The 13,148-nt window shown below is 39.9% G+C and overlaps 1 protein-coding gene across 1 annotated transcript in view; it reads left to right on the top strand.

Moving 5' to 3' along the window:
- Slc16a12 (solute carrier family 16 member 12) overlaps positions 1–13,148 on the top strand; it is a 40,621-nt gene that overhangs the window by 22,450 nt on the left and 5,023 nt on the right. Inside the window, exons 3-5 of the mRNA XM_028773520.1 lie at positions 8,944–9,047; positions 11,861–12,004; positions 12,376–12,445. Coding sequence (XP_028629353.1) covers positions 8,944–9,047; positions 11,861–12,004; positions 12,376–12,445 — 318 coding nt within the window. The remainder of the gene's footprint in view (positions 1–8,943; positions 9,048–11,860; positions 12,005–12,375; positions 12,446–13,148) is intronic.

Genomic DNA, 13,148 nt, shown 5'->3' with positions numbered 1-13,148 from the left:
GAGAGAGAGAGAGAGAGAGAGAGAGAGAGAGAGAGAGAGAGAGAGAGGACCTACATTAGGAGTTTGGAAGGCCATCAGTAAATGGATGTCTTGTCTTATTTGGTAGTATGTTGACTCTATTGGCTACCACCAAAGGCTGAAAGCCTTTATCTTCTGTAGGTTGTATTTTTAAGTTTCTATTTTAATTCATTTAAAATCTGTTCCATTGATGATTATCTTATATTCATTGAAGACATGACTCTGTGCTAGAGGCTTCTAAAACTTTAGATTGATTGGCTATTTTATGGAAGACTCATGCACAATTAACTGAGATACAAATAAAAATACCTGTATTGACTGGAGTTATATTAAGTTTGGTGACCTTTGGTAATTGTCAAGGGATTCATCACTGGCAAATAAGACAAGTCACCCATTTATGGGTGGTCTTCCAAGCTCATGATGTAGGTCATCAAAATCTTACATTAACTTTGATCTGTATGGAATTAAAATAAGATCAGCAGCAAGACAAATTCAGGCCTGGAGATTCAGGGCTGGTTTTCTACAGAAATCCTTGGAGTGAAGTCTTAAAGGATGGAAATAATTTGACCTGGCAGAAATGAAGGAGGAAGATGTCTCAGCATCAGTGCCTGCCCTTCTTTGCCACTCCTGTGCTGCCAAGCATTCAGTCAGAAACGAGAAAAGAAGACTTTGGCTGGAAGCCAAGGCAGAGTACTAGATAGAGGTCAAGAGAGGGGGTCAAGACAAGGGTACTTGAGCAGAATAAGGACAGATGAGAATGTGTCTCCATGTAGCCAGTCCAGGAATCGAAATGTCACACACCAAGAAGCAGCCAAGAGAACTGTACCTGAGAACAAAAGAAGCGAGCCAGGGCAACCTGCTAAAGATAACCAGTGTCTACCAGACAGCCATACCTTAACACAAAACATCTTGCATTCTGATGATAAAATTCAAACAGATTGAAAACATATAAAATATTTTTCTTTCTTACTTCCTGCCTCAATTTCACTGCCTAAAATTAACCTCAGCAATATTTTTTTAAAGTTCAATCTCAAAATTAAAAAAAAAAAAAGCCTCCTCAACCTTGAGCTAACCTAATTGTACATTCTTGTAATTTCCATAAGCATCATCACTTGGGTACATCGTTCTACTTCCCAGCTTAATAATTTCTCTCGAGACTGTTCTATGTCAACCAACAAGGTTCTACCTTATTGGAAAATAGTTGCTTAGAATTCTCTTATGTGCTTGCGTCTACAATTACTTAATACATTTTTATTGATGGGATTTTATACGGTCTTCTGGTTTCTGCTTTTATAAAAGATGCTATAATTAGAATTCAAGTCATTTAAACATTCTATGTCAGCTCTAGCCTTGCACTTTGAAAACATGCAAATTTTAAAGTTCAACAAGCAATGAAAGCATTCGTCATTATTTATTTATGTATTCTGTTTATTACTATGCATTGATTATTTCTTTTTTCTTTAAGATATCTTTATCAAAATACATTACTAATTTAAGGGTCATGTGTAAAGTGTAACTACATGAATTTTCTACATACATTAATAACTTGAGAGGTTACTTTAGAAAATTTGATTTAAATATTCAAACCAAACAGTATCCTAAGTTTGAGACTTCATGTTGCCTCGATTTCCTGAGTTTAGCTGAAATAAATTTCTGGAGTTCTTTGGAGTTTTGTAGCTTTTTCGAACCTTTTTTTGAGAACAGTCAAGGTAAAAATAAAGTGATTGTTAACTTTACTGAGCGCTTTGTGCTTGTTGATATGCTTTCAGATAATTTTTGTGACATCATTCCCACCACATTATAGGATTAGTCAAGGGATATGACAGTGATTTAACTAGTCATCTACAACATCCCTATGAGTCAGTTCTCCGTCTGACTTAGCATAGCTAGGACCATGTCAGAGCAGCGGTGAGGTTGAGACAGAAAGTTGACCTGTTGAGTCAGAGCATCTTTAAGAGAGCAGGTTTGGTTATAAGCGATGATGCTGGTTGTGTTCTGTCTGTACGTTTTTGTGAACGAATCCTATCAGACCCCCAAAGTTGAAGAGATACCTTGAGCTTCACCATTCTAACTTTTGTGAGTCTTGCTTACAAAAATGCATGATTTATAGATGAAGAAATTGAAACTCAGAGATCAAGACGCTTCCTCAGTAACTGTTTCCACGTGCGTGAATCTGGAATAAGAGCTTGCTTTCATGACTCTTTTATTGCAAGCATCCAGATCCATGTGTTACATGATCCATCCTATTACAATTCAATTTATTTCAGATATTCATGGAGTTTAAATCTTACAACACAAACCTTCGTCATCTGGAAAGCTCTATGGTCATTTCTCCCCTTTTCTAAAGAGGTGAAATATGACCATATTATTTCTTTCAATGTATTATTTTTCATTTGTTACTTGATCCTTTTCCCATTGAGTAACATAATCATCCTTCTGAACTTCCTGACTGCTGAAATGCTCAGAAAGGTGGGTGGAGGAGGTGGTCATTGAACTTTTGACCTCTGGCTAAGGGTCTCACCTTTCTAGACACGGAGCTCACATCTTTGATTTTTCAGACCCATTGCTGATATGACTAGTTAACTCAGTTCAGATACAATCAACTAACCTGTGGCCACAGGGGCTCACAGAGACTGAATTGCCAACCAGAGAGCATGCACGGGACTGACCTAGGATCTCTGCACATATGTAATGGTTCTGCAGCTGAGTCTTCATGTGGGACTCCTACAGTGGGAGCAGGGGCTGTCTGACCACGCTGCCTGCCTTTGGATCCCTTCCCCCTAACTGGGCTGCCTTGTCTAGCCTCAATAGAAGAAAATGAGCCTAATTTTACTACAATTTGATATGGCGAGACTGGTTGATACTCATGGGAGGCCTCCTCTTTTCTGAGGAAAAGGGAGGAGAGATGGATGGTGGGTGGTGGATGGGAGATAAGAGAGAGGGACTGAGAAGAGAGGAGGGAGGGGAAGCTGCAATCAGGATATAAAATAAATAAATAATTTAATTAATTAAAAAATTGCAAAGCAAATTTTTAAAGAAATCACAAGAGAGAGTAAACTAATATTATGCTCCCCAGGATGATTTAGTGAAGAGGTTGGTTTATAATTTCAAAATATCATACCATTTTCTCAACTACGCTTCACTTCTCCACCTGTTGCACTGATGGTGCTGATTCTTTCTGTCTCTTCAGAGCCTGTTTGGATGCCTCACATCCCTGCTTCAGCTCAACTCTGCACGTGCCCTTGGATGTCACTATCTCCCTTTCTTCCTCCTCTCTCTCCAGTGGAGCCTTTCACTTTCTAACATTCCAAACAATTTCTCTATCGAGGGGCTCCCACCCCTTCTTCCTTCTTTCCTACTTGCCTGTCCTTCATTTTCTTCCTCCATTGAACAATATTTATAAGCATCCAATTTATAACAGATACTATACTAGATGTTTGGGATTTAGTGTGAATTAAGACAGATATGTCTTCCGCTGTCACAAAGCAACGTCCAGTGGACAATGCAAACAAGTTGAAAGGAGTTGCCAGACCACAGATGAATGTACAACATGTAGAGGACACATACGAGAATTGTCAGTTCCTGTCTTGAGGAAGATTTCCTGGAGGTGTAGAATGGCTGACTACCTGAGACTAAAAGAGGAGACTTAGAGTCACAGAGAAAGCCATAATGTTCAGACGTGCATAAAACACAGGGACCGGGTTGAAAGAGGTAGAAAGATGTTCAGTACGGCTGAAGCGAAATATCCAACAGTAGGCAGACAGGAGCACAGACAACAAAGCCTCATAAGTCAGGCTAAAATGTTTGAAATGCCAGGGTCTGTTCTAGGAAGGCACTGTTTGCTGACTGCACTGAACCCAGCCAGGTGTGAACTGAGAAGCATCAGTTAGCCGTTTTGGACTGCAGTTCAGGGGAAAGGTGCTGCCGTCATTCATCTATGAACAGTAAGGGTGATGGGGATCCATGGAGGGATTTGAATGCTCTGAAAGGGGTCGGAAAACTCGAGGATTAGATCACTTTCCATCAGTTGGGCTGTTTTCGTTTCCAAGGCTTGCTGGCAATGTCGGGAGCAGAAGCCGGAGGTGTTTCCAAGCATCCTGCTACACAGGACAGATCTCGCAAGGACTTACCCAGCCCCACAGTCAGTAGTCTTCTACTGAGAATCCTGGGTGATGGATAACTCAACTCTGGGATATGTTAACTCACAACTCACTTTGACTGAAAGCTAAGTAGTTAGGAGAAAATGATAAGACATTTTAGTACCAGATAAGAAGTCTTTCAGATGATAAGGAACTTCACAAGACTTTTGTTATTGCTTTTAGTATACTGGTGTTTTTTTTTAATTAAAAAGTTTAAATTAGCCCTTTCTTGTTCAGCAATTGAGGTGGCCATCACAGATGCCAGGTCTCTTGTTTTCTTTGAAGACACTTCTACTGCAAAGATGATCAACGTACCTAAAACCCGAAGGACTTTCTGTAAGAAATGTGGCAAGCATCTGCCTTACAAAGTGACCCAGTATAAGAAGGGCAAGTATTCCCTGTATACCCAAGGGTACTGGTGCTATTATCACAAGCAGAGTGGCTACAATGGGCAAACAAAGCCAATTTTCCAAAAGAAGGCCTAAACCACAAAGACTGTGTTCAGGCTTGAGTGCCCATCTGCAGATCTGAGAGGATGCTGGCCATTAAGAGGTGCGAGCATTGTGAACTGGGAGGCGACAAGAGGAGAAAGGGCAAGCGATCCAGCTCTAAACTTGTCTTGTCTGAAAGGAAAATACCGAAGCAGTAGAAAATGACCTGTTCGAAAATGAAGTTATCGTTAGTGATACAAAAAGTTTAAAATAGCATACAAGATACTAAGTATTACTATCAATTTTCAAATGATGTGTTTTAGTAATTCTTACCCCAATCCATTCCCTCCACCTCTCTGCTATCCCTAACTTCCCTTGTGAGATGGTCCCAGTCTCTTCCACTTTTTGTGTTCCTATGCCCTTCTGCTTACCTGTCATCCTTCAATGGTACCTACTTGTTCCCTCTCTTGGTCTCCTTTTGAGTTTTTTAGACTCTGCACACACTTACATGTGTATATAAGTACATATGTACAGACTAGGATCTGCATGTGACGAAGCACTAGGCTTTTGTCTTTCTGAGTTCGGGTCATTTCAAACTGAGAACTTCCACTGGGTGTCTGTACTACATTTCCATCATTCATTTCTGTGTTCCATTTCCTCACTATTATGAGTACAGCGGCTGTAAACATGGTTGTGCAAGTGTCTCTGTGGTGTGGGATAGAGTTTGGGGGGTGCATATGCTCTGGTATAGTATAGCTGGGTCAGATGACAGTTCTATTTTAAATCTTTTGAGGAAATGCCCTACTAATTTTCACAATGCTTGTACAAGTTTGCACTCCCACTAACACTGAACAAGTGTTCCTCTTTCTCCACACCCTTGCTGACAATTGTCAGATTGCTGGCTAAGATGATGAGGTGTTGCAAAGCAGTTTTAATTTGCACTTCCCTGATGACTAGGGATATTGACCATTTTAAAAAAATACTTATTGGCCATTTATATTTCTTCATTTGAAAACTTCCCATCTCTGGGTCCATTTGCTGATTAACACTAGGTTTTCTTTTCACTTATTTCTACAGTCCTTTATAAACTCTGAGTATTAGCGCCATGTCTACTTTAGAGCTGGTGAGGATTTTCTCCCACTTTATGGTTTGCTTGTTTGCTCTGCTGACAGCTTCTTTTGCAGATATTGTCAGTGACTATTCTTGATATCAGTATTTTAGGAAGGAAGCAAAATCGACAGATGGGACCCTTACATTTGCATTGAAAGGTTCTTGCTTTTCTTGTTGCTCTAAATTGAAACTGGCTTCATGTTTTTAAGAAGTTGTAATATTTTCATTTAAGTTAAATCCATACAGTTGTCTGCGTAATTTATGTGCACTGCCTGTGCTGTTGAGGGTGACTGTATCACTTTAAATACTCCAGTCTCTGACATGATTACAGACTTTGCATCAGATCTATTACAAGATGTTGTCTGGATTCTCAAATCAATGGGTAGAGAAGGACTACTTTTCACATCCTTTTAACTGAAGCAGTTCTGCTAGCCTACAGTGTGGAGGAGCACACGGACGTGGTGTGAACACAGAGATGTGCCCTCATCATGGCCTTATCTGAACAGCACACATACAGAAGCACACAGTTGTAGTTGTCAGAGCCCTCTTCTCCATCACTGTAGGAGTCTGCCTGTCCTCCTAAGAGTGCCATATCTGATGATTGGTGGGGAGTGTGGGCTCTTCCTTTGGATCCAGATATGGATTCCTTATCTTATATCTCAGTTTGACCTCTCTCTTTGCCAGTTCTGTGTTCTTTCCTTCCCTTCTCCAGGTGTTGACCTCTGTTTTATAACATGAATGCAAGAGTCTAAGAATGTCATTGCCTGAGGGTTGATTATTTAGTTCCCTGTATCATTTGTCCAGAATTTGACAAATAACTAAAGAGCCCAACACAAAATAAAAATGCTTTTTGTTTAAAAAAGGGGAGGGGCGGGGGAAAAACATTGCCATACCATAATGGGAAATTATTTTTCTTTCTTTCTTGATGAGTCTATCTCAAGTTTTTATGGTGCTCCTTTGGCATTTAGTGCTATTTAATCAAGAAAAATAAGACTGTGAAATTACTATTATGAGCTTACTGATAATCTATGCTGTACAATGCCAATTGTAAATGCAAATCAGAGTGTTTACTTGTATGTAGAATCACTGACACTGTGTAGCTCATGTTTTATAGCTTGTACACCCATGGGAATTTGATTTCATCAAAACAGTGGAAATCCTGGAAATGGCTAACACTGATATTTTCATTTGAGTTTCTAATATCTTGCATATGATTCTTATTCTCTCTTGTTTCTCCTCTCTTCTCCTGTCTGTCTGTCTATCCATTTGTCTATTTATATCTTTATGTGCATGTGTGTTCTATATACAAATGTACACATGTGTGTGCATTGTGTGTATGTGTGTGTGTTTGTGTGTGTGTTCTACTCACACTTTCAAAGGACCCTAGGATCTTCCTGGCTTTGTCTCCCTAGCACTGGTGTTCCAGGCAGACTTAACACTGCCACACTCAGTTTTTCCATGAGTTCTGGGGATTTGAACTCAGGTCCTCGTGTTTGATCATTAAGCATACAACCCATGGAGCCATCTTCCGCTTCCTGAAAAGGAACAGTAGTTAGGAGTAACCTTGTCCTCTTCCTCTGTGCCATCATTCTCACCATAGGTGACTGGGATTGTGAGCTTTAGGGTACCTTTGCCTCTTTCTGTTTTGGAACATGTTTTGGTGAAAAAAGAAAGCATGGCCTCTCTTGGGCAGTTAGGCCTTTCCTACGGCTCCCATGTACTCACTATCATGGGTGTAATGCATTCATGTGCTACTTTTGAGTCCTACTAAGCTACCTTGGACTATAGGTCAACCAGAATTCTGTGCACATGAGGTATCTAACACTCCATGTAAATGTGACAGCAAAGAGAACAGGCACACACAGGACATGTGTATCCTTTGTTGGCATGAAGCGTCTGTTGCACCACTGAACTTCAGTTATAAATCTAACTGCAAAGACAGGGTTATTAAGAATTTATTCACTGACATCTGGACATTAATCAAGGTTCATGCTTTAGAATGGCAAACTCTATGAGAGTATTTAAAGTCCACTCTCTTAAAATCGGTCCTGTGCAACACAGCTGCCCTGATCCCACCAACTTCTCTTCCTTCCCCAATTTCTCCATCATCCATCTTCCTATCTGAAAGCAACTGCAGAGGAGTTGGAGGAATAAACCCCAGTTGTCTATGGGTTGCTGCATCTGAAAGAGTTGGGATTTGGACAAATCCAAATAGATATAATCTCTTATCGACAAGCAACAAAAGCAGTATTCTTTTTGTTGTTGCTGGATATTTTATTTATTTACATTTCAAAGGTTTCCCCTCCAGAAATCCCCATCCCATCCTTCCTCCCCCTGCTTCTATGAGGGTGTTCCCCCACCCACCTACCCATTCCTGTCTCTCCACCCTGGCATTCCACTATACTGGGTTATCGAGCCTTCAAAGGACCAAGGCGTCTTTCCTCCCATTGATGTTGAACAAGGCCATCCTCTAAAAGCAGTATTCTTTATTTTCTGTCATACCTCTCTAAAGGTACGAGATCATTAAATGACTCTTTATAGGGCACTGTTCAAATTCTGCTGTGCTAAACTATTGCCTCACATACTCTCTAGGTAATTATTTTCAACTTAACATTACCATTTGTCTTTTTTCTCTGAACATATACTCATGTGAAAGAACTATTTCTTCTGTAAGTTGCCTTGGTCAAGTCTTTTAATGATTAACAGGTCAGTTACAATGTTTGGCTATTATAAATTGTTCTCTAGAATATATTCATTTCAGTACCTCCTCCTCCTCCTCCTCCTCCTCCTCCTCCTCCTCCTCCTCCTCCTATTACTTCCTTTGTACAAATACTAGAAGTAAATTTTCTAAGGCTTGTCTTTTATAGTATTCTTCATTTTTCAAGTTTAAGGTTGTTTATCACCTTGGCGAGGTTAGAACTATAGAGAAAATAGTAGTTATAATAATTAATAATAAATTATATTCTTAACATGCTTTCTTTTTATCCATGACACCTTCTCAGAGCAGTGTTCTTCCTAGCTCCATGGTTTCAGCAGCTTCTCTGACAAAGGAACACTTGTTTTCTGGTTCCTCAGAATGGCCCCGATGGTCGACTTCTGGTTTCCTACTGATCTTGGCTCAGTAACTGGCATCACTTGACACTTCAATAGCTGATTGAAATAAAACTTTGAGGTTCTGATTCAATACCATATCCATTCATATTTTGTATAAAATATGAATAAAATTTCCCCATTGTATTTTTCAGATGTATCTCCATATTTTTTGTGGAGTTTCAGACATACTTTGCTCAGGATTACTCCCAAACAGCATGGATCCATTCCATTGTAGACTGTATGACAATGCTCTGTGGTGAGTATTATTTACCAGGATGGACAATTAGTGGAAATTATGGAACTGAACATGGCAATGACTTTTGACAGGAGCAGGTGATACTGGTTCTTTATTAGTTTTTTAAGTGGAAGGACATAACAAGTTAGGAAATTGAAAACCTAGATGATCAATCTCATCTTCAGCTAAACCTAACAAGACTTGCTTTTGGAATTGATGGCCTTGACTAATGCCAGATGGAGAAGTTCACCCATATACTTGGAAGGACACAACTCATTGGGCTCATCTGTATGCTGCGTGTTTTAGAGCTTGTGGTGATCTGAGGAGAAATTTCTGGGCAGAAAGTAAAAGGCTATGTCTTCCAATTTGATGGCCTTCTCATTCTCCAGCCATGTAATCATACATTGGATAGGACAGTAAGACATTTCTCTGACCCAACTACTAACCAGGACCAACGTTGCTTAGCTTCCAAGACTCAGGAGCTCTCAGGGAGGCATGGCTATAGACAGTGCATGAGCCATTTTTACAGGGTCTTCTTCAGTGAATAACATCATAGCTCAAGTCATGGCTTTGTTTTTGCTTCTTTACCAGGGTTCCAAATTCAACTCACAGATGTCATCTTTTCTTGAATAAGAGAAATATCAGGGAAGAACAGGAATATGTAATCAAGAGCTAAGCAGGGTCACAGTGGTTATAACTTCATTTGCAAAATCCCAAATGTGCTTTCTAAAACATGGATGGTGTTCCAGAAATTCATGAGACCTAACATTGTATCTGTAGTAGAGGATGATAAAACTTTTCTTTTTATAAATTTTGAAACAAAGTTACCAACTTGGTTACCTAGTGAATTTCTATGATCCCGTTTAGTTGGAACAATCCATTTCTAGCCTGGACCCACTCAATCCTTTCACTAAGAAAAATCCTAGGATGCTTTAGAGACTTTTATCACTTGAGAAACTTTTATCTGGGGCTGGAGAGATAGCTCAGGGGTTAAGAGACCTGCTGCTTTTCCAGAGAACCTAGGTTCAATTACCAGCACCCACAGTACAGCTAACAACTATGTGTAACACCAGTTCCAGGGAATCTGATGCCCTCTTCTGATCTTTGTTGAAGCAGACTCAGATGTGGTATACATATATACCAGACACAGACAAAACAACCATACACATAATATAAAACAAATAAATCTAAAATGTTTACCTGTTTCAATGACAAAAGAGAAGTACTGTAGTAATCAGTTACTCGTGATAAATTCATCTGACTCTATTCTACATACTGATTTATATACTTGTCTTTAATAAGTTGAATTTTGTTATGTTTTCTTTATTTTTAATAATTTTAATCAAGCAAAATAGCATATTTACTTTTAAATGTCTCGATTTAGGAAGCAATGAGATTGTGTTGAAGTTTCTTTCTTTGACTCTAGGATAGATTGTGAATTTTTTAAAAATATACTTAAGTTTATTCTTTCAACTGAGAAGGATTCACAAAATCACACATTTAAGTTCTGCTTGTAGCCCGTCTTTCTTTCCCTTTCATGGAGAACTGGATTTTCAGGGTTGTGTTTAGTCACAGAGTTAGTATCAGTAGGCCTCAGAGAATATGCCTGACTCATTTCCCTTGCTGTTATCTTCTGGAGGTTATTTGAGGTTCTCCACAGAGCAGTAACAATGTGGTGACAATGCTGGTGTAGGCTCTGGGCAGACTCAAACGCTGTGGAATCCTAGTCCTCCATTACCATCCCTGTGGTCCTTGTTTACACGCATTCACCTTTGCACCAGGTTATAGACTATGAGAATTTAGAGCTTGAACAAGAGACTGTGCATTGCACTGGGACTCCCCCTGAAGAAAATCTGCCATGGAATGGACAGAGAAGCGAATGTTACTTGCTGCAGTTGCTGTGAATTTCTCACCAAGTTTAGTTTAAGTGATTCAAATGTTTTCACTTTCTGGTAACCACAGTAGCAGCACCCTTGAGAATTCAACAGTCTCTAGAGACTTACACATTCCAATTCTCCCAGAGTTAAATATTCTAAGAGCTTTAACAGAGATGCTGGCTGAGTAACAGTCTATCATGTGGGAGTCTCCAATTTTAACTGGGTCATTACAAAACTGATCATGTTAAACAGCTATTCAGAGACACAGCTCTTTTGATTCCCCTCCCCACCGTCCCCGGAGTACTGGTAATAGCATGGTTTTTCTTCTTTAAGATAAAAATTCATTCATTAAGTAACTGTCATCATGACTGTTATGTTGTAAAAGCAATATTGTATTTAACAGCCTTGAGCAAGTGACATATAGTTTACATAAATAACTGATGCTTGTGTGGAAAAACACCCTGGGTCTGGAGATGGCTTGGCAGTTGAAAGCATTTATGAGCAGTTAAGAGCACTTGGGTTCAGTTCCTAGCACCCCCATGGCAGCTCACAACCCTCTGTAAATCCAGTACTAGGGGATCCAACAAATTCCCTTATTTCCCACTGGCATCAGGCACGCATATGATGTACAGGCAGGGATGGAGGCAAATACTCACGCACATAAAAATAAAACAAAAACCCCACCTGCTAGCACTGGATATACAACTGTAAGAGAATGAGATGAGAATGCAGGGTCTAAGTCAGGACACTGAAGCTCTGTCGCTGCCCTGCTCCTTATTCGTGTATCCACCAAGGGTCACTTTTCCTTGAGTCTCGGTGTCCAAAGCCATACAGCTAGAGGGCTGGGCTTGGCCTTTAGAAGGTTGCCGGCTCTCTTCTCCAACAGTGCAACACCACAGTGTTTTCAAGATATTCCCAAAGCCTTTCTTTCTATTGATCTGCTTGTTGTTTTTGAAGCTCCGCTTGGGAGTGTTGTCAGTAACCAGTTATCCTGTCAAGCGGGGATTATGCTGGGTGGCTTGCTGGCATCTACTGGCTTCATCCTGGGTTCATTTGCCACCAGCTTGAAGCACCTCTACCTCAGTCTGGGAGTTCTTACAGGTAAGTGCACTTTCTCCCACCAGTCTGGCCCCAGCTTTGTTCAAGTATTGTCAAGCACATAAACACAATAGAGATTTACAAAATACTTTTTTTAAATGCATAATGCAGCTGACTTAGCTTATGGCTACCTACTTAGCAGTTACAGACACATGGAAACATAATTCCATTACCCTAGTGAGCCTTCCCACATAAATTTTGTCGTGTGGTGAGACATAACTTTAATCTCTGGCATTACATATGCCTGAGACTCTGTACTCAGAAGAAATGATAAATTTGTATTACACAATACAAATTTTCAACAGTGGTTGGTCATTCTCTGTCTTCCTTTGCTAAGCAAGACACTAAACACTGTGTTTGGCTTGAATTTTCAGGCCTTTATTATGAGTATTATTATCCAATAAATGGGAATTTCGATTTAGAAAAGATAGCACCTTGCCTCGGGTATTCTTATATTTCACATTATTTCTCACTGTTATAGAAACCCCACTTTAGAAAATAATGATGGATTTTATGGAAAGAGAAGAACATATCTATCCCACAAACTTAAGGGGTCTGCATAGGGTTGGGATGAGGTTGGGTGGTAAGACTCAAGGGGCATTATGTTCATCATGGTTACAGGGATGGAAGGTGGTACCCATTCCTGTGTGGGAATGTGCTATGAGTGTAGGATGAATTAGGCCAGTGATGTGTGTACCTTAGAGTGAGGCTGTCCATCTGCATCTGACGGCTAAGGAAGTTATAGACATCCCTAGTAACTCACAGGGCCTGGCTGCTACGTTTACTAGGAACTGGTCTGTTTTAGCACTGAAAGTCCCAACATCTGGAAACACATAGATCTGTTGACCATCTGTACTACAGATGGGAATGGTGTTGAGATTGGTTCTTCTTTCTCTCTTCTGGCATTATCAGTTATCAAATGAGGTGCCACATATTTTATATCTATCTTTGGATGTATTGATGTAAATAGCCTACATGTTCTGAAATGTAGGCTTGAAGCCCTTTAGGCTTTCTAAGTTAAACTGAGGTAGTAGAAGCCAAAAAGCTTTTAAAAGCTTTCCGGACAATTGGTATTTTTCTGAAGGAATTGAGGAATATTTCCAGATTCCATGTTCTGTAATATTCCCTAGTCTATATGACATGTCCC

Source organism: Grammomys surdaster, unplaced genomic scaffold (assembly GCF_004785775.1).
Source record: "Grammomys surdaster isolate TR1022 unplaced genomic scaffold, NIH_TR_1.0 229, whole genome shotgun sequence".
Lineage (NCBI taxonomy): Eukaryota > Metazoa > Chordata > Mammalia > Rodentia > Muridae > Grammomys > Grammomys surdaster.
This window is presented reverse-complemented; position numbering and strand designations above follow the sequence as displayed.